The following is a 24,058-nucleotide window of genomic DNA, read 5'->3' on the forward strand; positions in this document are numbered from 1 at the left end:
TTATGATTACTACATAGGTAAGTACATAGATTTCCGTACAATGAATAGGTACCATTATGAACACTTCTTTGTAGTTTTCTATGCAGTAAGTAATGAAGTAGATGCGAGGCTAGATATCAAAGACTGAAATAGAAACTGTTGAGTTTTTGCAAACAGAATTTTGCATTGATTAAGCGTTTCATTCAATGTTTCTCATAACGACAGTGATTTTAATTTAATAGTAACTAGAGAATTATTTTCAACAGGGATGTACCTACTTAAAATTGCTGACGAATTTGAAATTTTAGCATAATATGAGGTGTCGTTGGATTTGTATGAATTGTGGGAGTGACAGTGCTCACATTATTTCCCGTGTTAGTAATTATTTTTATTGTCGTTTTTGGTGTTTTTGTAATAATAGTTTTCTTTTGCTTGTCTACAGGTTTTCTTTTTTTTGGTTTGATTGCTATTGGGAAGTTTATAATTAAAATTAATGAATAGTATTTACTGTACAGCTCGCAGAACTATGTTGTGTATCGAATTACGGATTCGGTGGATTGTTTGCCATTTAGGAAGGTGAATTAACCATCATAATGCTAGGTAAATAAGTTTTATTAACCCCAGGTTTTACGGTTTTGCCACTAATTACGTTAGCGACAACCGGAGGACTTAAAAAAAGCAAAGACTATTTAAACTAACTTTAATTAATTAAAAAAATTCAATATAACTTAAACCTAATTATCGTCTGACCGATGCTGTGTGTCAAATAATAATGTCTTAAAATTAACTAATCTAGATTGAATCTAATAAATTAAAGAGATGATGAAATGCTGAAACGAACGATGAATCAATCTGCATCTGGGTTACACGTGAATCGATGAACACGGCAACGTCAGCGATCCTCCTTGTCGCTAGGCATGTAACACACTATTTAACAATATTATTTTATAGATGAACTTCCTACATAACGCCCACCTAAATCTACTATTTCCTCATATGGTAAAAGGTGACTAAGGAGTGAAAACCATGAATTTAATTAAATTACTTACTACTGTATTTGTAATGTAATATGTATTAGGTATATAAGTACATTATACGTGTCTTTATGTTAATTACGAAAAGCTGTACTAACTGTAAAAACTGTACTAAAACTTACGACTTTTCCGAGACGTTCCAGCTTAGTCCTCAGGGGTAGTTGCACATCTGTGGCCGACCTCAGGTAGGAATATCTAATCCTATTTGGGGTTGATTATAGATGTCCATGGGCGGCAGTAGCCACTTACCATCAGGTGGACTGCATGCTTGTCTGCTACTCTCCTATTATAAAAAAATAATAAAAATAACGTAATGATTGAAGAACAGGTAACATAGCATTTCAAATTAAAAAGTCCTTAATCTATCTCTTGTGCTACTTAATTATTATTCTACCACTGTTATAACCTCGTGAATCATATTTTACGTCTTTAATTATTATTTATTTGGTTTAGAGGGCCAAGAACAATCGATGGTTGAGATTCCATGTCAAATGAGCATTAGACCGACCTCTTTACCTACAATACGTTATCAGCGAGATTAACTATGGACTAAATTAGACTCCGTTGGTAAGTTTTAATATGTTTTTAATAGGCTTAACGATTAACTTTCTTAAACATGTTTTTTAACTAAAAAAGTATTTTATCTTTCCTTATCTTTTAATATTTCTCTCCTACGATTATTAATCAATACTCTCTTAATTATTAATGACACCTTATTAATTACCTTATTAATGACACCTTCTATGATTATTTTTCGAACGTACAATTTGAATTTTATAATTTTTGGGTCTGAATTTTCGGTTTACTTTCAGTCAGGATGTATGGATACAAATATTGATCTAATCTTTAATATATTATAGGTACGTAGGTAAATAAACTTATTCCGGATCTACTTCCGAATAAACAATGGTGTAGTACCCTAAATATATTAAGCAAAAATGTAGTAATAAAGTCGAATACGTGTAGCAAGTAAAGAAAAGAAAAATACATGTACTACGTGAAAAACTTTCTGCTTTTTTGTATAAAATTTACCTCATACGAGTATAAGCACACATACATATTTTATCTGTACCTTTGTACTGAACTGGTAGTGGTACTGTTTGCTGAAATTTCCGAACTTTTCCTTAGATAACCTTGCAAATATCCATTACCAAAGCAATAGAAGGCAACGATAAGATAGCAATCTGAGCTTTATATAGTTAACATAAATCATACATTGAATGTGGCCTGGCTGTCACAGCAACCGAGTTGATACGTCGATACGTAGACCGCAAGTAATTCCGTAACCTGTGCATTCAAACTTTGGGAACTTTCCAACTTTGGGCAGCAATAAATTTTAATTCCTGATCATGGGCAATACGGAAAGTAATGTCACGAGCGGTGTCAAGAAACAGGCGGGGACGTCGGAACAAAAGCTTTACAAGCTAATTGATTTGAAAGGTAAGATTTAGAAGTATTACTTTAGTAGGTGTATTTTTTATTTCATTTTTAGTCGATTTTTGGACTAAGTTTTTTAGTACTTTATTTTCGTTAAGTTTATCAGTTCAGTAGCGGCAATTTTTTATCTAACGTGTTAATAGATATCCTCTTAATGATTTTGTTTAAATAGACTAAATACATTAAAATAATATGCAACAAGAGTTCGCAACACTGCGATAAAATTGTCCTTAAATTATAAACTTAATTAAAGATTAGTATTATCAAATTATATAGGTACCTATATTCGATTTTTGTAATTGTAGTTAGTGTAAGTGTACAAACCTCGCATAACACCACATGGAAGTAATATGTAAGGAAATGTTATAATATTACGGTAAAAATATTTCAACATATACCTAAAATTTTGTGGTTCATCGTACAATTGGCACATCTGGCTCTACATTTATATTCAGGTGGAGGTCTTCTAGTAGATATGATGAAGAGAGCCGTGCAAAACAAACAGTACGCCGAAATCGACCACGCCATTAAGACGAAAGTGGAACCATTTCTCTATAATAAGGGCGCAGGGCGGTATATACCGATATCGCATCTCGTGCTCTTCAGGAATAAGGAACGACCCAGACATAAACTGGTAAAGATTTCGGCATATTCAATTTACACAAAAGACGCCAAAAGAGTTCTTTTTCTTCTAATGTTTTTAAAGGTCTTTTAATGTTGCAAACGTTTAATGTTGTGATTTTCGTGGGGGACTTTAAATAGTTTCGGCATTCGTTACTTGCTGAGAACATTCATAAAATTTGTGGTGCGTTCGAAAAGTAATTACATAACGAAAAAGATTATTACAAATCCCACTATTTGCTCTATTCGTATTATTTACTTTCAGCTTCCCCCTTTAAGAGGCATGGAAAATCCCGATGAAGAGTTTGATATAGAAAAAGACTGGCCTTTTGTTACACAGGAAGAATATGACGCTAATCCGTCTGGGTATCGGGAGCTTTGTTGGGACCTCAAGGTACTGTATTAAAATAATATACATACACGCTATGTAACAGAAAACATGTTGTTAATCCATAAATATCCCACTCCTGTACCCTTACCTCTGTTCTTAGTTCTGACAAAATCGCTAGGGGCGTTGATTGGAATTTGTATGGGCAAATACGTAAATAAATACCAAAACAGTCATATTTGTCGAAACGTAAAAACTCCTGGTAAGGGTACTGAGCACGGGTCTCCCTTCAATAAGAAGGGTAGGTATAGCCCATAATTCACCGCGCTGACCAAGTTCAGATACTTCACATGCCCTTGAAAAATGTTTTTTTTAAAGAATAGGCGTAAAGGTTTCCTCACGACGCTTTCCATACAGCGTTATAGCACGTTATAATTAATTTATAAGAAACATAATGAACTAGTATTATTGCGTAACAATTATCGACAAAAATTTAATCAGAAGACCAGTTATTCAAACTGGCTTTGGACTAAAAAATAAATTTAGAGAGATGAGGCCCAACATCAAGTAGCCATTAAAGTAAGAAAATAAGAAAAAAATGAAATATTTGACAAAGTGCTGCAGAAGAAAATTGTACTTATACTGAGACTTGTACTGAGAATGCTGAACAAGGAAACATGTTCAACATTGTATAAATAAGTACGATTTAATTAGAACTGGAAAATTTGATCAGGAACGAGGTGCAGTCGGGGAAACGATTCTACATCTGTGCTTTCTAAATGCTACCGCTCTACTGGCAGATCTTGCAAAAAGGCTGTTGCGTTTTTACCCAAAGCTCATCAACGATATTTACATGGGAGATGAATACTACGGTACGTATTAAAGTTACAATAATTACATTAATCTTTTGCTTTTGGGAGTAGCAGACGAGCATGCAGTCCACCTAATGGTAAATGGCTAGTGCCGCCCACGGACATTTGTCATCAATCCCAGGATAGGATTCGATTACTGAGGTCGCCCACAGATGCGCCGCTACCTCTGAGGACTAAGTTGGAGCACCTCGGAAAAGTTTCTCCCAGACTACACTCTTCAAACCAGAACGCAGCAGCGCTTTACATCGCTGTTATCACAAAGAGTTCTACCACCTTCTAACCACCAATCTATTGTGATGTAGTAAGTTAGTGATTTAAGTTTGCAGAGAAGTTAAAAACTGGTGTCATATTTCAATGCTGTTTTTTTAGGAGAGAATGTTCTTCATTTAACAATTGTTAACGAGGATCCGACAATGGCAAAATTCTTACTAGATGCCGGGGCTGACTATCATGAACGTTGTTATGGGAACTTCATGTGTCCGGAAGACCAGAAAGCCTCACGTTCTGATTCCCAAGATTACGAATGGGTTAATGTCCAGCCTGATACGGATTATAACGGGTAATTATCGAGACGAATTAAAGAGTGGATTCAATGATACCATCTTCAAAGGATTACTCAGTTTAAATTTATATAAGACTAAAACTTCATTAAATATTTGATGTAGTTCCTATAAAATACCTATGTACTTTGATGATTGTAAACTATCTATTGCGTAGGTCGACTTACAAAAATTTACGGTCCAAAAAAATCTTCATTGTTTTTCATCAGGTATGTGTACTGGGGAGAATACCCTCTAAGTTTTGCAGCGTGTTTGGGTCAAGAAGAATGCTACCGGCTTATTTTGGCCAGAGGCGCGGATCCTAACAAACAGGATACGAATGGCAATACTGTACTTCATATGTTGATTATTTACGACAAAATGGTAAATAATGTATTTAATTTTAATAAATGAAGCTGACTAGGAAATATATTTAATTTTGTGAGGCATAAAATAATTCTTTTTTGTAATAAGTCACCGGTCAACCTTATCTGGAGGCACGGCAGTGCCTCCGCCAAGTAGAGCCAAAGCCAATATAAACATTTGCAACAACGTAGACGTAGAGGTCGACATTGTAGAGATTTTTGTTAAAAGGCCATTAAAAGTGTAAGCTTTTTATTGATTTACGGTATTTAAAATCAAGTAAAACATTGCTTTGTTTAATTTCCCTTACAGAACACGTTCGACATGGCATACGAAGTAGGAGCATCGCTAAATATCCGTAACGTCCAAAGCTTAACGCCTTTGACTCTAGCGGCTAAGCTGGCGCGGACGGATCTATTCTTCCACATCCTGAACATTGAGAGGGAGATATACTGGCAAATTGGCGCTACCACCTGCGCTGCCTATCCTCTCTGCCAGGTCGACACGATTGATACAGAAAGCGGTTTAATCAGCAAGGATTCGGCATTGAATTTGGTTGTGTTTGGGGTATGTTTGTAAATGTTGGAAAAATTGCTAAACTACAAGAATTAGGCACAAATTTAATATGAGATTTAATATTTTAGAAATATCAGTAATACGATTACAGAGGATAACCCACCACATTTGTCTTCAAAACCAACGCTTACTTACTTTTGAAGGATAAGTTAAGATTATTTTTTGTTTACTTACATTCTTGTGATATTTTGCAGGAGAAAGACGAGCATCTAGAGCTTTTAGAAGGCATGCTTATCGACCTTCTGAAGACTAAATGGGACACATTTGTGAAGTTCCGTTTTTATCGCCAGTTCATATTTTTCTCTTTTTACTTTCTGGTGTCAATCATTTGTTTTACACTACGCCCTGGACCTCCAGATCGTCCTAGTAACTCAACGATAGTTAATTCAACTGCTGGAACACTTGTTAATGATACTGAATTGGTGGTTGACGTTGGTAAGAAATGGCATTATGCCAAATAAATAAATTTAAAACTGCTCCCACAATTTCTTTCATTTTTGAAAATGTTAAAGAAAATATTATTTTTCAGAGAACTGTACTATGATACACAATTCGACAGAATTCGACACTGGAGCTGGTGAAGTCCTCAATGGGGCTAAATTTGATGGTTCTATGTGTGGACGATTCAAAAGTCATCCCAAGGAAAAAGACAAACGTTGGTATATATTTGAGAATGAGACACATATTTATTATAATTATTATAAGTTATAAAATCTTATTATAGCTACTGAATCGCCAAGAGGATCAGAGGTGGAAGGCTGGTGGGAAGATCTAACGGAAGATTGCAGGCTGATGAATTTTGACACTTGGCATGGAAAAGTAAGTAACAGTCTGATAGACTTAGATTTTTTTCGCTATGACATCCTATATCTATGGTATAAAGTACGTCCCTAAAAGACACGCTACTTTTAGCATAAGCAATTCACGCTTAGGTGATTATCGTATGCAGTTGTTTCATCGCTATATCTAACTTCCCACAAATTTCTATATACATATCACTGATGCTAATAGTATAATGTCTGCTGAAACCCTTAAAGAAATAGAAAGTAAGAGTACCCATACTGTTTAAATAATATTCGTATTTAAAGGTCAGAATTATTACGGAATTATTACTGTGGATGGGAGCATTGGCATACATTGGAGCTGCTCTACGTGAGGCGAGATTTCTAGGATTGAAAATGTTTTTTGAAAATCTTAGCACTGTACCATCTCGGTTGGTATATTGTTTTATCTTAATTTTAAGCACAAAATCTTTCGTCACCTTTACGGCACCAGCCCATTGTTTATAAATACTTCTTAATTTTTAATAAGGTTATTTGTCCTTATTTTTTATTCATTCATTCGTATCTTCTAGAATAGATTTATTACATTTCTTTTATTTTTTAACAACTATAATGTTTTAAATTTTTACCAAATTATTTATTTGTTCTCTATTTACAAACTAAAATAATAAATAAAAAATGTTTTTCTCCGATATTTACAGTGTGATGTTCTTGTTCTCTTGCTTGCTTATGGTGATATTACCAACATTGAGGGTGTGGTGTGCTGATGAGGCAGAGGACCACTTGGCCGTCATCATCATGCTTACAACTGCTCCTTACTTCTTATTCTTTTGTCGGTATGAAGTGATAATGTCTTTCAAATAATTGTATATATTATTTTATGTAATAGTTTTTTTTCATATTAACGTATTTTTCATAACGGTTATCTTTTAGTGGTTTCAAGACAGTGGGACCCTTCGTAGTCATGATTTACCGAATGGTTATGGGAGATCTTCTTCGTTTTGTCTGCATTTATTTAGTTTTTGTGATGGGATTTTCTCAAGGTATGTCCCGATTTATTTATACAAAGCATTATCTACTAATGTTTACCACTTATAAACTAAGTTATTTTTTTCAGCGTATTATGTAATTTTCTTATCATTTGACAATCCCAATACTCCTGAAGGTGTAGATGACTCGGTCTCAAATCCCATGCCATCACCGATGGAGAGTATTATGGCTATGTTCTTGATGTCGTTAACTTCGTTCTCTGACTATTATAGCGCTTTTGAACGCACTGATCATGAAATTGAAGCTAAAGTAAGTAAATCTATTTAGTTATTTATAGGTAACACCTTTAACTCTACTAACACTCTTAGTAGTAGACTTTTCCGTTCCATTGCTGACGAAGAATATTTAAAAGGCAGTGCTGTAACCTTCCACATTTGTAGGATAATATTGACTCGTGGCATACATCCAAGATCATAAATTATTTTTACTCGAACAACTTATCGCTTTGCCTAGTACAACTATAAGTCTATAGGGCGAACACCATTAAAAACGGCGGATATATCGACAATTTTATAATTATTGATCTTCCAGCTCCTTTTCGTGATGTACATGATAATAGTGGCGATCCTGCTGGTGAACATGCTGATCGCGATGATGGGCAACACGTACCAGAAGATCGCGGAGACGCGCAACGAGTGGCAGCGGCAGTGGGCGCGCATCGTGCTCGTCGTCGAGAGAGGGGTGCCGCCCGCACAACGGCTTAAACAGTTACTGACTTACAGTCAGCCGATGGCGAGCGGGAAAAGGGCTCTAGTTTTGAGGATTAATCAAAAGGTTTGTATATTTATTTTGAAGAACCTGTCTATACACACCTTCTACGCATGTGCAAATAAGCTAAGTAGTAATTTGGGTATTTTGTTGATCCGTTTAATCCCCCATTGGGTAAATAAAATTTCAAGTAATTTGTAAATTGATCTCCAATGTCTTCATAACAACAAGAAAAATAACGTCATCAGACACATACCTATCCAGTGATTTAAATTCTATACAATCATGATATAACCGGCTTTTAAAAATAACTTATTTTTTATGTAAATGTAAGTGTTAATGAACTTTTAGGTTCGTAAATTCACTACATTCGATACGATTGTATTTCAAGTGACTTTACTAGATTTCTAATAATTATGAAAATATACAATGGCGTGAATTTGTATAGGATGAAGACAAAGAAGAAATGAAAGAGATTCTCGAAATGAAAAGAACTCACCAACGAATCGTTGAGAAGAGGAAGCTGCGGGAAGAAAAGTTGAAGGACTCGAAGGGACGATTACCACCTCTGGTCATCAAAGATTATCCCATTAAAAAATAGATTGTTACCGTTGCGACCTCGAATGTCATAAGCTATTACGATGAATGTCCATAGTCGCCAGCGACTGCAGCTGGCAGTAATATTAGCATTAGCTCTTATGAACAAAATGAAGATTATTTATCACGTATCTAGTATGGGATATTAGATATCATTAGAGTTATTATCTTTATTACACTAGTACTTAGATACTTACTGAGTTGTTTTATAGAATTTACATTTATATTGCATGTTAGACACAAAAATAAAATCAAAAAACGGTAATGGGATTTTATTTTGACAAATTCTAATTGTACATTTTTCGTCAATTTGCGAGTTGATTTTAGAAATTTTATAACGGTTCTAATTATTTTACTTTAAAGTTAAACGAAAATATTCCTACACGTTAATATGTATACAGTTAAATGCACTGCAATGCTACTAGTTGCTAGGCTTAGCGATAGATTTGTTTAATCAATAAATGCAATGTGATGAACTCGACGGCATTAGAAGCCCTTTATTAACACCTCCATTGTATGGTGTGCCGTTGAATTGAACATTAAAATAGCATAATGGGTAATACGGAAAGTAATGTGACGAGTGGTGTGAAGAAACAGGCCGGAACTTCAACGCAGAAGCTTTATAAGCTCATCGATTTAAAAGGTATGTTTAGTAATTTTAAGAAGAAATAAAATAAATATGTTTTCTATTAAGTAGCTTATAAATGATTATGTAGTAACGAACTGGCTTCATATCTTAATGAAATATTTGATGATTTGTCACAAAAAATTGTATCAGGAAGGAAAAATAGTGTGTGCGACATTTTAGGCAATCAGTGAACATCAATGTTACAATACAAATTGTGTTTTTATGGGCAATATACCATTTTCATTAATTCCCAACATCTTTAATGCGATCATATTTTTCGAAATTTACGACATTTCGAAACATTCCCTGAATAGTTTACGACATTTCCGTAAAATCAATTTCAAAAAGTTTCTTTCAAAGTTGATATATTGGGGAATGGTGCTTTCGATGGTTGCAACTCATTTCTCTAGGTTTAGTTATAAAAGCATAGGATGAGCAAAATTTTACACCTGAACAGGCGGCGGTCTTCTAGTAGACATGATGAAACGTGCTGTACAAAGCAAGCAGTACGCGGAAATCGACCACGCCATCAAGACGAAGGTGGAGCCCTTCCTCTACAATAAGGGCAAGGGACGGTACATACCGATATCGCATTTGGTACTGCTGCGGAACAAGGAACGTCCAAGACATAAGCTGGTGAGTGATACTTAGTAGTTATCTCATAAGCAACTACTATAACTTGAGGCAAAAATACAGTAGATAGTAAAAACATAGTATAGTGCGCGTAAAACTGCTAGTCCGCTATGAGTATAAAAATAAATCGCGTCGCCATAGCAAATTGTATGACTACACCTGCTAGAAACTACTTCAGAGCGGACTAGCAGTTTGGCGCGGACTATACTTGACTTACAAATTATGCTATTCACACACAGAAAATGAGTTTAGTTAAATGGTGTAAGTTTTTCCTTGTAAATTAAAAAGCTAGAGAGTCTAGATTTTTTTAGATCTTTGGATCTTGGAAAAGTCTATATTTAAAGTTCATTAACTTAATTGAATAATTGGCAATACTCGGTACTACCAACTTTTAAGAAAGTTCTGATTATTTAGAATGTTAGATTTACTTACCGAGTCAAGCTCTAATTTCTTACCTTAACTTATTTACTAAGTTCTAATCACTTTTAATAGTTAAATGAAAGAGTGAAAGGACTATGTTAAAAATATTTCAGTTACCGCCATTGAGAGGTATGGAAAATCCTGACGAAGAGTTTGACATAGACAAAGACTGGCCTGCTGTCTCGCAAGAGGAATACGACGCCAATCCATTGGGTTACAGGGAGCTTTGCTGGGATTTAAAGGTATTAAAACTGAAGGCGGTAGAACACCACCACACCTATTTCTGCCTAATAACAACAGTGTTAGGCGCTGCTGGGTTCTGGTTTGAAAGGTGTGGTAAGGGCGACATACTTTTCCGAGGCGTTCCAGCTTAGTCCTCAGGGATAGCGGCGCATCTGTGTCCGACCTCAGGTAGGAATATCTAAACCTATCTGGGGTTGATTACAGATGTCCATGTGCGGCAGTAGCCACTTACCATCTGTTAGATTACATGCTCGACTGCTACTCCTATATTATAAAAAAAAGAAAATATTTGGTTAAAGCATAAACTAACATGTTCCTGAGCATTAAGTTGCAAATATAAGCATTAGCATTTTTGAAGAAACATGATAGGACGTATTAGTACAACTACTTTTTAATATAAAAATCTTTATTTAATTTTTCGATGGTGTAGGGACATACGATTTTTTAATATTATGAGTATTAAGAACTTTAAGATATCTTATTTTAAATCTTCCAGGAGAGAGGCGCAGTTGGAGAAACAATCCTTCATCTCTGCTTGTTAAATGCCACATCTCTATTAGCTGATCTTGCTAAAAGATTGTTGCGTTTCTATCCTAAACTCATTAACGATATCTATATGAGCGATGAGTATTACGGTATGTATTAAAATTACTAAATGTATGTGTGTATTACTAAGTAACTAAGTATGCGTGTGTTACTAAACTAAGTTACTAAATGTACTCGTATGTACACATGATAAGTATTATCATCATCTGATTTTTCGTCAACTCATTTGCAGACCACTTTTGGGCACGGGTATCCTATGAATGAGAATGATTTGAATCGTGTGTTAATAATTAAATTTGTTCAAAAAACAGGAAAAATAATGAGTTAGTTTATTTTCTTCCTCATGCTTACCATGCTAACATTGAAAGATAAAATTAAATTTTCTATAGAATCTACTCCATCAAAATTGGTTTTCCCAGTTACTAATGAATATTAATTAACTATGTTACACCGTCCATTACTTAGCATAGATTACGGAGGAAGTGTCCATAATAAATCATAGCCGCTTTATATTTTACCCAAATCTATCAGGTGCTCTATCTAATGAATTGGCCTTCGTATAATCTTTCTAGAACGAGGATAGAAAAATTATAAAGTATTTTGCAAAATAATGCGTTTATCATCATCAAGGTTCACTTGCAGCTGCACAGACATACCTATTTCTGCTTCTACACAGCTGTGTGTCTCATAACAGCACTGGAAAAGTGTTAGAACCATTTGATTCGACCAGAGAAGTACCACTGTCAAACCTATTTCTTGTGTTTCGGAGGAAGGGTATTGATGCCCGCTGACATATATGAAGCGACCATATTAATCCTTGAGTGGCAACGCATGTGTGATTGGCTTTGGGTAGAACTTCTGTTTAATATAGAGTTAGTAACAGATGTTCAAAGCCGGTGATGCATTGGCGACTCCTCTGGTGTTGCAAATCTCCATAGGCGGCGTTGACTACTTTCCTTCAGGTAGCATCTGCCTGTCTGTCAAAAAAATGTTTATACTTAGATGGCATTGGTCACATACCACTTGGCATACTGTATGCTACTCTACTCTACGCAGCGCCGAGCACGATCACTGGAGGGATGTAGTATGGTAAAAGTCCCACATAACCCGTCGTCGCTCCCACCGCGGTACCTTTTGAAGGTTTCCCCCTCGACAACAAAAAAGGCATACTGCATGCTAATTTATTTCAATTTTGTAAAACAAGAAGAAATTGTATCTTTTTCAGGCGAGAGCGTGCTCCACATGACAATAGTAAACGAAGACCCCACCATGGTGAAGTTTCTGCTGGACGCCGGCGCGGACTACCATGAGCGCTGTTATGGAAACTTCATGTGTCCGGAAGACCAGAAGGCATCGAGATCAGACTCTCAAGACCATGAGTGGGTTAATGTACAACCTGACACTAATTATGATGGGTGAGCGCTATATTAATTGATGATGATGAGTTGTTTGACAGTATTTATGATTCTATTACTTGGGGGAGCTTTAGCTGTACCTATACAATATAGGCGTATATAAGGGAGGGAGAAGGGATTTAGGAGACCGAGCCCCCTTTACCTTTTTTACTGCTTCCCCACTTAGCATAGGTGAGTACCTACATCTTTTGTATTTTTATCGGCACGATTCTACAACACAACGCCTACAATTACTACAATGCAATGCAATGCTTTGAGACACCCATTTTAATAGAACTATAGTTACTTCATAATGTAGATCCAATACCGGATAGAAAAAGGTATCTGTTAGCTCCGACATGTCAACTGTTTTAAACTACTTATCAGACCTGAGAGATGGTTAAACGATTATCTAATGATGACATTTGGGATCGATGGCTTATCATACACTTCGAAGCGTACTAGCAGATGAAATCAGCGTAAAGTGTTGAGTTACATGTTAGTTAACATTCATTGATGTTAATTGATGCCTTCAAATTTTACACCTTTTTCTTGGGAAATTGCTAGTGTTAATGAAGTTTAAGGTCAAAGTTATTTGTAAGAATTTAAGCAATTTTAACGACATTTTTGGATAAGAACAATAAATTATCATTATTGTTATTTCTGTCGCAATATTCGAACTAATAACTACACGAAACATATAATTTATTTGATTAGAAATGAGAAAAGTTTGGGACTCACTCGACCACGGTATTTCAAATTATTTCAAATGCGTTTTGGTACCTTGAAATCCAGTGCTACACTTAATTAAACTATTTAAGTACTTAAGTACATTGCATAACATTAAAAATGTCATCAAAACCTTTGCTTGGAAGCTTTTTATTTGGGAAAATTCCGAACAATATTTAATACTTAATTAGCTAACTTTTCAACTCTGAGGGGTTATTATGACGATGCTTATTGCGGCAAATGCGATGTTTTTCATTTTACGAGAGCAGAGAAGCTACTTTTAAAATTGGCGATTCGCGTTTTGGCGATTGCGCGAATGCTGCAGCACGTATTGGCGATTAGTTGCGTTCAATCGCGATATCGAAATCGCCAGTTGCATGAATGCTGCGTCACGTTTTTCGCATTCAGTTGCTGCATCCGGCAAAAGCTGCGATCAACGCTATATTGTGATTAGTATAGACTCCTACCTAATGTCGCCCACAGATGCGCTGCTACCGCCAAGGACCTTGCTGGAATCTCTCGAAAAAGTGTCCCTTATAACACCCTTCAAACCGGAACATAGCAGCGCCTAACACTGCTCTTATTAGGCAGAAATAAGTGTGGCGTACCAGCTGGACTCAAACCACCGAGGGTTCTACCACCTTCAAAGCTACCGAAACAGCAGCCAAATCGTTGATCGTCGATACTAAGAGTAGCATGTCTGCCGAGGACCCTTAATGGCTAATTTTATTCGCGAATAGAGCGCATTTTAACATCGTAGTCGACAGCTGTTCAATTCAAAGTTCTTATTACATATTCTGTTGTTGAAAACTTCATCTAAAGTTTTTACAAATGGTTCCCGTCGGGATATTTATATATCTTGAAACAACTACGATTTATATCTTGCTTTAACAAAAGAAGCACTTTGTGCTGGAAAATCTTCTAGAAATTCTGTGTATGAGAACGTTTTGTCATATTTCCTTCAGATATAACGACTCTCCTTACATCTTTTAACGAATCTAGATAAGGTCTTCTTTGGATTCATGTTTAAGTTTAAAGAATTAAAAGGCGCCGTAAATTACGAGTATAATGAAAAATGTATGAATATCTCATACACCTTTCATACGTATATTACACAAGTTAAGCAAAGTCGAACTAAGTAAGGCTTACCATCTTCCAAACCTACCAAATTAACATAATCAAGTGTAATGGAGAATTGATTATCAACTGCTACTTTAGTTTGGCAAAGAGATGTTTTGTGGTCGCTTTCGTGTATGACTTCTACAATTTAGGATTATGAGTTCATATCAAACAAAAAACAAATATATTGTGTTCTCTTTTGGCAATAGGTATGTGTATTGGGGAGAGTATCCGTTGAGCTTCGCCGCTTGTCTGGGCCAGGAGGAATGCTACCGTCTCATCCTGGCGCGTGGAGCCAATCCTGACAAACAGGACACCAACGGCAATACCGTGTTGCACATGTTGGTTATCTACGACAAAATTGTAAGTATTTTATGTATTGAAGCAACGAATGAACATGTACTACTCTAGATATAAGTAACTTAGATCATTTGTATTTTTATTCGATTTTGATGGGACTGACTGGAGCTGAGGTTTAAAAGACCTGATATCCATTGCTGATGTTTGGATGTTCAAAGACTAATTTAGTACGATTCATGCCCATCTCCATCTACCACTCTTCAAGCCAGAACACAGAGGCAATATCATCACCACAACTAATTGTAAAAACAACTTGACGCCCCTCACTCTCGCCGCGAAGCTCGTTCGCACGGAGATATTCTTCCACATCCTGAACATATTCATGCCTTCCCTTAGCTATCTGTATGACTCATTTCACAACAGGGTACATTCGACATGGCTTACGAAGTTGGAGCTTCTCTGAACCTCCGCAACGTACAAAACCTGACGCCCCTTACTCTCGCCGCGAAGCTGGCGCGTACAGAGATCTTCTTCCACATCCTGAACATCGAGCGGGAGATCTACTGGCAGATCGGGGCCACCACGTGTGCTGCTTACCCCCTGGGGCTCGTGGATACTATTGATACGGAGACAGGGCTGATTAGCAAGGATTCTGCTTTGAATTTGGTTGTGTTTGGCGTAAGTGCTACGAATATTTATTTTATATATTAATCAATGCATATTCTTGTACTAAGTTTCCTTATTAACTTTTATTAGTAGATAGTATTAACATAGCAATGAAATATATATATTATATGATATGTTCGCTTTTGCGGTATTCTCAAAGGTCTTTGAATTATAATATTGTTTTCTTCTTTCAAAATTTTGTAAAAGTTAGTTATCTTCCTGGATCAATTATTTGGTACTTTACAATTGTAACGAAATAGAAATTGAATGCTTTATTTACTATATTTGTGTCTCGATAGATATTTTATTAATGTTTAAACTAAAACTCTATTAGACAATGCTGATATTGCTGTTCACCACTTTAAATTTTCAGGAAAAAGACGAACATCTGGAGCTGCTAGAAGGCATGCTGATCGATCTTCTAAAAACGAAATGGAATACATTTGTGAAATTTCGTTTCTATCAGCAGTTTATATTCTTCTTCTTCTATTTCCTGGTGTCGCTGGTCTGTTTCACGATGCGACCGGGACCTCCCGAACATGCTTTGAATGCTACAGTTACTAATTCTACTTCTGGACCCCTAGTTAATGATACTGAATTGATAATAGATTTTGGTACGTTTTGGTTTCTTTATATTTATCAATAAAAATAAATGTAAAGTATTACACTTTATATTGAGTTTTGTAAAGTTTGTAGATTCATGTATGTAACTAGAAATAGAGCATGAATAAAGGCTACTTTTGAAGTTGGTGGAACTTTTCGGAGTTGGACTGTTAATGTTACTGTCACGTGTAAGTCTGCTTTAGTTATTTGTATTGTGATAAGGCAGAAATAGTAATATGAGTAATGCAACCTCATTTTTGAAGGCAAAAATGCATCCTTGTGTCATTTAGGGTCGGTACCAGGTCTCCATGATTCTATATGGATGATTCTATACAAAAATGTACAGCTGCTTGGTCAAGTTCTGAAGAAATTCACATTAATTTCCACAAAAACACACTTAAACCACTCTGCTATCGCTTCGCTCGAGCCAGCTTTTTCTTGCTAAATGACTGTTGTTAGTTTCACAAGAAACTGAAGTAAAGTTTTAAACTTGGCCAATCTGTTTGCGTTTTAGAAAACTGTACGATACCACACAGTAACGAGGTCGATCAAGGGGCAGTTGAGGCATTTAATAGCACGAAAATTGGTACGCAGTGTGGTCGGTTCAAAAGTCATCCGAGAGACAAAGATAAACGTAAGTATGGGGAATTCTAAATGATATTAGGGTTCCGTACTAAAGGGTAACAATGGAACACTATTAAAGATTCCGCTGTCTGTACGTGTGTCCATCTGTCCGTATGTCATAGGGCTCTATCTCTTGAACCACAATAGATAGACATATACATTTTTACAGAGTATGTAAAACGGTGACTGCTACATCAACAAAAAGTAAAAATAAAAATAACTTGAAAATAAGTACAGTTTGTCATACAAGAAACTGCTATTATTCTATTGAACCGTAAAAGATAGACAGTTCTACTTTTCATCATACATTTACTTCTATGACAGCTATTATAACACATACTAAAAATAAAAAAGTAATGAAAATGTTGTGGAACGGATCCCTCTGTATCCGAGTTAGTTTCGCCCTTGGCCAATTATTATGGGCCCGTTGGTACCATATGTATAACCAATTTTGCAAGCCTTTCCATGATTTCTAAAAGTTGGTCACGGCTCTTTCTATTAGAAACATTATATATCTTTGTACATTGATAAGGGCTTATAGGCCTTAAAACTTGTATTTCAATGTTTAATAGGCTTTAAAATTTATGTAATATTTGAAAGTTTATTTTTTCTATGTTCATGTTATTTTTTTATGATTATATAAATACTTATTGTATGGTTATTATTGCGTACTCAATCTTCATTTTGTTTCCGCAAGTGGAGAAGGTTCTATTAGAGACTTTCAACTAAATAGTGCCCAAACTTGGGGAACACATATGGTTTACCCCCTACTTTTGCAAAATACATTAAATTATTTTTTATTCATAATTTGCTATTAATAATTATTTTGGCGAAACAGCACATATAAGAACAATATTGAAAAAGGTTGAAACGTTTCATTGTATCGATGACCAAATATTCCATTGATTTCTATGAGATAAACTTTGTCTATACTGTATGGGTCTTCAATTGTTAAATTTCTATGAGGTCTCAATTACATCAATCAGCTGACCTTTCGTATACTTACTTGGCGATGTTGTTACAGCAACAGAACCAACAAAGGAGATAGACATGGAAGACTGGTGGGAAGAGCTGACAGAAGAATGTCGGTTAATGAACTACGACTCATGGCAGGCGAAAGTATGTTTATAGTCATATAGGCCTAATTAAATAATTAAATTTATAAGAAACTGGTCAGTATAGTCTTAATTAAATAATTAAGAGATTATGATATGAGAAACTGGCTTCTGCCTGCGTATTCGTTTGTTTGAACTTGAACTTTCGTTATTAATTAATTAATAAAAAAACATTTCGATATACGTTTTACATAACTATTACAAGGTGCTGTTTGTCGCTTAGTGGTCGAAATTTGGTTCGTTCATTATTATAGCAATGTAAGGAATTTTTAAAGATTATTTTCTAAAGAATTTTATAAAATTGAGGCTGTTAGAACCAGAATAGCCTAACTACAAATGTAAAAGTGTATAGTCCGCTGTGAAGTTGTTGCGAGGAGGTGTAGTCATACAATATACTACGGGGACGAGATTTATTTCTATATTCCGAGCGGACTAGCAGACTATACAACATTTTTAAATTACGAAAATACAGATAAGTCATAAATCATTAAAATGTAGTTAGGCCACTCTGGTTCTAGCAGCCTCAATTTATCTAAGTATTTTACTAAACAATAAAATCCATAGTTTCAATCTGTGGAAGGTAAAATTACAGAAATTGGTTATTAAAAATGGGCATAAAATGTTCCAAGATTTCTTTATAAACAATCAAATAAAGTGTTATGTGTGATTGTCAAATTTTATAATTTACGATTATTGCTTCATATCGAATATTGGATTGTAAATGTACGTGGGTACTTAGTTATATGGGCGCCTATACGTATTATGTAAAACATGCAAATTTACCATATAAAATCTATGTACCTAATTGTCGTCAATTTGTTTGTCTATACCGATCTATCAGTTCGTCAGTAACTCATGTATAAATGGTTTAAAGCAAAATGTTGACGTTATTCACATGAATTTTACAGAGCTCGGGATGGAGGGAATTAACGCGGTTTTGTTCAGAATTTATAATGATGTTGGTATCGGATTTCCACACGGCAACAAACTCTTACTTTGCGATATATTTTACGTGTCAAAACAGATTTAAAGGTTAATACGAATGAACTCGTAGGCGAAGGTTTATTTAAAATAATAATAAGATCAGAAAGAGGTTGATGACAATAGTTGTATAATATTTTTTTCGGGAATAGTATTTTTTCGGGATTAAAGCTACCATAATATGGTACCTAATATGGTGGTATGGTATGGTAAGGACATATTGTCCTTTTCTGGACCCCTGACAACATGGGACATAATTTTAAGACAACTTGATAGTTAAGACTTAATAGTGTAGCAATTAAACAAACAAACTCATTCTTTACATTTATAATATTAGTTAGCAAGTTAGCATTAGGATTTATGATTAACTGATATTAAAATTATTTTGAAGGTAAGAATTACCACTGAATTGGTGCTATGGTTGGGAGCGTTGGTGTATATTGGTGGTGCATTGCATGAGGCTAGATTTCTTGGTCTCAAAATGTTTGTCGAGAACCTGAGTACAGTTCCATCCCGGTGTGTTCAAATTTATTTTATAACACCTTCGCATATTGCACTCGCTTTATATCTCTCACACAGACATGGACGAACATACGCACATGCTCATGCAAGCATATGCACGCACTTACGCATGTACGCACGTAATCATTTGACAATATTGTGAACAAAAGTTATTTATATAAGCCCGTAATTAATATAATCAATCTATTTCATTTTTGTCTAAGAAAACACTAAATTTGACCATTTATAGTAGGGAAATATTATCAAATATCCATCGTTTCTGACAAAACTTTGGCTACAAAAAACCATGACACAAATTTACACAGTCACCCACACAGAAATTAGAAAGAAAGAAAGAAATATTTACTCGTATTTGTAAAAAATACTACAACATTATGTGACATAAATAATATTAAACATAACTTTAAAATCAGAACATTGAACAATTACATCTAATATAACTTCTTTTTTCGTTGGGAAAAGAACTCGGATCTTCTGCGACTAATTAACCACGCCGCCATGCAGATCATGCGTATTTTCGTTTGTCGCCAAAGTCACACGTATTAATTATATAATAACTATATTACTAACCCATGATATATTAAAACTATCAATGTTACCAACTCCAAATTGTATGTTTTAATCCTTATCCTTACTAATATTATAAATCCGAAAGTAACTCTGTCTGTCTGTCTGTCTGTCTGGTTGTCTTTTCTTCACGCCTAAACCACTGAACCGATTTTAATGAAATTATGTGCAAAGATAGCCTGAGACCCGTGAACGGACATAGGATAGTTTTTATCCCGGAAATCCCACGGGAACTAGGGATGGCGATCTAAGATCGATTAATCGGAGAATCGATCTTTTGGACCCAAAAGTCGATTATTTTAATCGATCTCCAGTAACGGATCGATTCAGTGAATCGATTTTTCAACCCAGAAGATCGAATTTCTATTTTATAATTTACCTACAGTTATTTTACTGATCACCACTGGCACCACTGTCATTCCAATGAATGTACGAATTTTCTGTTTTATGTATGTCATATTATATCTTTAAAATGCGGGCGAAGCCGCGGGCACCACTAGTGAATGATAACTCAACGTTTCTGTTCAGAGTGATGTTCCTCTTCTCCTGCCTGCTGATGATCACGATGCCGACCCTGCGGCTGTGGTGCGCGGAGGAGGCAGAGGATCACCTTGCTGTCATCATCATGCTCACTACAGCGCCATATTTCTTGTTTTTCTGTCGGTATGTTAGAATCGTAGAAAGTAAAAGACTACATAATGTGACATGAACAAGTTTTAATCAAGGTATTTATGATTCTTGAAAAAAAAAATAACAATGGATAGCTGCATAGACGTTTCATGAAAAATAACTTGGAATCAATACGTATTTTATTATATTGTATGTCTCTATATTTACATTATTTATAATTATGTAGTTCATATCTTTCAAATATACTTAGTTTTAAGTAAGGAAGATAACCTAAGTAGTTTTTTTTTTGTTTCCAGAGGATTTAAAACAGTGGGACCATTCGTGGTAATGATTTACAGAATGGTTATGGGGGATCTTCTTCGTTTTGTTTGCATATATTTGGTCTTCGTTATGGGGTTCTCTCAAGGTAATCCAAGAATCATCACCAAGAAATTTATAAAAATCAAAATAATATTATTTTATTGTTTATAATGAGCTTTAAACATTGCATGTTTCATTGTATTATGGGTAATTGTTTTCTTAAAACAGAAATGGGTGAAAACTGATCAAATCAGAATGATTTTCTTTTGAAATACAAGACTCAACAGATAAATTCCGTTCATTACTTATTCTGATCTAAGTGGCATGTAACACATAAATATCTATTTTACCTAGATTAGCTGAATGCATTAAAATTAATATTACAAAAGAATTTATCTTCTCTTATTACTCCGGATATTATGATATTATGATTATGATAGGGATAATACTATCATCTAAGTTTTATTTTATGTGATTAGTTTATTCATGCAAATGTGTTTATACATGAGATTGCAAAGAACTCATTTTACTTTCAGCTTACTACATTATTTTCTTATCATTCGACGACCCCGGTACCCCGGACGGTGTGGATGATGCTGGTTCTAACCCCATGCCATCCCCCATGGAAAGTGTGATGGCAATGTTCCTTATGTCGTTAACATCCTTCTCTGATTACTATGCTGCGTTCGAAAATACTAGACACGAAACAGAGGCTAAAGTAATTTACATTTTCATTATTTATTGTACAGTAACTTTTGATTTTATTTATTTTATCCTTAGAGAAAGAACCTAAAGTTTCACTAACTTCTGAAATACAAAACGCTTTCTAGAAATATTTCAGTTTTTAGGTTAGCTTAAATGTTTAGGTAATATTGGAATCGAGGAAAAATTGAAATAGGATATTGCTGAGTCAATAAAATTTAACAATGACGAAGTTTACTAAACACTTACCTCGCATTTTAGTTACTGTTCGTGATATACATGATAATAGTGGCGATCCTGCTGGTGAACATGCTGATCGCGATGATGGGCAACACGTACCAGAAGATCGCGGAGACGCGCAACGAGTGGCAGCGGCAGTGGGCGCGCATCGTGCTCGTCGTCGAGAGAGGCGTGCCGCCCGCACAACGCTTGAAGCAGCTGTTGGCGTACAGCCAGCCCATGGCGAGCGGGAAGCGGGCTTTGGTTTTGAGGATAAACCAGAAGGTCCGATTGTTTTTCGGATCTTATCTTTAGTATTCTTCCTTTATTTTGTATCAGTCTCTTCTGGCGTTTTCTTGTTATCTTTGATAAGGAAATGTGTTCCTGTTTGACTATCAGTGCAAAAATTGGTGGGCTGGGGGGTTTTAACTTTTTTAATTAAAAATAATTAAGCTTATTGAGCACCTTCTTTTTTAAGTTGGTAAAATAAAAATTTAAGATTATACCTAGCTAAAAAATCGTTAATAATTTTTTTTCGACTTGTGCGGGGGGGGGGGGGGGTACTACCGTGCCCCTAGATAACTTCCAACAAAATAGGAAAGTTGGAATTAGTTATAAATGTATTTTAAATTTTATTACCAGTGGCACTTACTGCTACATTTTAAGAAAAAAATACGGTATTTAGGTAGTAAAAATAGAAGAATAAGGAGTTACTTAAAATATGTGTGAACCTTCATATGACACGATGCATGGAAATCAATACTTAAAAAAATAACACTTAATACAGTTTACAGTATTTGCGTTTGTTGCAGGATGAAGATAAAGAAGAAATGAAAGAAATACTGGAGATGAAGCGAACTCATCAAAAGATTGTGGCGAAGAGGCAGCAACGAGACGAGGAAATAAGAAACGCTAAGGGAAAAATACCACCGCCGTTAGTTAGGAATTATCCAACTAAAAAGTAAACATAGATCGTTTAGAATAAATCAGAAATTAATGTATTAAGTAAGTAGGTACTTACGACTTTGAATATGACGAAGATTCCATAAAACCAAATATGTCAAAAATGCTTAATTATAAATCTTCTAGTGTAATCTCATTTTTCTCGTAGACTTTAGAAAAAATATTTTAGTAATATATATATACACGTTAACGTTAATAATAATATGTGTTCTCGAAAAAAAGAAACCAATGAAATTAATAATTTAAAATACAAAAGGTCGTGTTATCGCTAAACAATGTTTTATGTACACAATGTATTAGCGATTTATATTAAACAAGCTTGCGGCGCGTTTATAAATACACAAATATATGTATAATTTTAATTCATGACTATTAAAATAAATACAAATATTAGGAAATTGCTGTATTATTTAATATTAAGTAATACAATGCACGATATACCTAAAACTTTTCTGCAATTGAAAATTAAGCGTCATAGACGCCTGACACCGCATTTGGATTTTGCTACTTAATATTTTAAAATGAGTACCTAATTTGATTCATCTAATAAATTCTTATTGGGACTAAAACCATCGATATACTACTAATAAAGACGACTAAAACAGTTAAAATTTGCGGTTTCGTTGACACAAAAGTTTGTATCAACAAACTATAGGTACACGTGTTCTGTGTGTCTACTGACACATTTTTCAATTTGCATAGCGGTAAACATGGAGAAATTTTAAAGGTCTCGCTGAGCGGTGAATTATTATCTAAGAATATTCCATATTCCGTGTTACGACACATTTTGGTCGGTCGTTCGGAGATAACGAAGGTGTAAATTGTGACCATGTGACGTTTGAACCTAAGCATTTCACTGTTTCTTCATTGTTTGCTCCAACCAACCTCCGGGCTCCCAGCAAACACCATGATACCACCATGTTTGATAAGCAAATAGTGATTACGTTGTGAGACCGTAAAATTTGCGTACGTCATTTTATATGAGAGTTCAATAGAGATTTTACTATCACTAAGCCATTAAACTTAAAGTAGGAGTAGAAACACTATTGTTAGAACAACGGAACATAACATTAAGATTTACATACGTGAAGACAAAAGGCGGTCTTATCGATATGTTGAATCTCTTCCGAATAAACTTTCGGAAGAGGAGGATATGTAATAGTTACATAAGAAGTTATTCAGGATTCAGAAACCTTCATATGGAATTAGATAACAATAAAATAGACAAATGAAGAAAGTCGTCTAGTGCCGATTCGAAATGAACCACT

General features: G+C 35.0%; 2 protein-coding genes across 3 annotated transcripts; both read left to right on the forward strand.

Moving 5' to 3' along the window:
- The first annotated feature begins 2,362 nt into the window (after positions 1-2,362).
- Positions 2,363-8,914, forward strand: LOC140747102 (transient receptor potential cation channel subfamily V member 5-like). Of its 2 annotated transcripts, none has more exons than XM_073079355.1 (16): positions 2,363-2,453; positions 2,906-3,084; positions 3,337-3,465; positions 4,133-4,271; positions 4,641-4,830; positions 5,041-5,194; positions 5,486-5,740; positions 5,944-6,184; positions 6,279-6,404; positions 6,474-6,568; positions 6,838-6,962; positions 7,233-7,367; positions 7,465-7,574; positions 7,649-7,830; positions 8,113-8,355; positions 8,738-8,914. In XM_073079355.1, exons 1-16 carry the CDS (start codon positions 2,363-2,365, stop codon positions 8,888-8,890), a joined length of 2,547 nt encoding a protein of 848 aa, XP_072935456.1. In that variant the 3' UTR covers positions 8,891-8,914. The 2 variants fall into 2 exon arrangements, with proteins under 2 accessions (XP_072935456.1, XP_072935457.1); XM_073079356.1 differs by having other exon boundaries at positions 5,944-6,180; positions 6,281-6,404.
- Positions 8,915-9,368: 454 nt separating this feature from the next.
- Positions 9,369-22,864, forward strand: LOC140747092 (transient receptor potential cation channel subfamily V member 5-like). The gene is made up of 16 exons (XM_073079341.1): positions 9,369-9,529; positions 9,972-10,150; positions 10,681-10,809; positions 11,307-11,445; positions 12,582-12,771; positions 14,808-14,961; positions 15,322-15,576; positions 15,938-16,172; positions 16,658-16,801; positions 17,816-17,910; positions 19,279-19,403; positions 20,505-20,639; positions 20,903-21,012; positions 21,443-21,624; positions 21,870-22,112; positions 22,640-22,864. Exons 1-16 carry the CDS (start codon positions 9,439-9,441, stop codon positions 22,790-22,792), a joined length of 2,559 nt encoding a protein of 852 aa, XP_072935442.1. The 5' UTR covers positions 9,369-9,438; the 3' UTR covers positions 22,793-22,864.
- Positions 22,865-24,058: the final 1,194 nt, after the last annotated feature.

Source organism: Epargyreus clarus, unplaced genomic scaffold, assembly GCF_041222505.1.
Source record: "Epargyreus clarus isolate Ecla_fem2 unplaced genomic scaffold, WU_Ecla_fem_2.2 ptg000014l, whole genome shotgun sequence".
Taxonomy (NCBI): Eukaryota; Metazoa; Arthropoda; class Insecta; order Lepidoptera; family Hesperiidae; genus Epargyreus; species Epargyreus clarus.

Coding starts and splice junctions, on each gene's coding strand:
- LOC140747102 (XM_073079355.1), top strand. CDS start 2,363: ATGGGCAATACGGAAAGTAATGTCACGAGCGGTGTCAAGAAACAGGCG. Junction 5,195..5,485: donor TGATTATTTACGACAAAATG/GTAAATAATGTA, acceptor TTTCCCTTACAG/AACACGTTCGACATGGCATA. Junction 6,185..6,278: donor TGAATTGGTGGTTGACGTTG/GTAAGAAATGGC, acceptor ATTATTTTTCAG/AGAACTGTACTATGATACAC.
- LOC140747092 (XM_073079341.1), top strand. CDS start 9,439: ATGGGTAATACGGAAAGTAATGTGACGAGTGGTGTGAAGAAACAGGCC. Junction 14,962..15,321: donor TGGTTATCTACGACAAAATT/GTAAGTATTTTA, acceptor ATTTCACAACAG/GGTACATTCGACATGGCTTA. Junction 19,404..20,504: donor CTGAGTACAGTTCCATCCCG/GTGTGTTCAAAT, acceptor GTTTCTGTTCAG/AGTGATGTTCCTCTTCTCCT.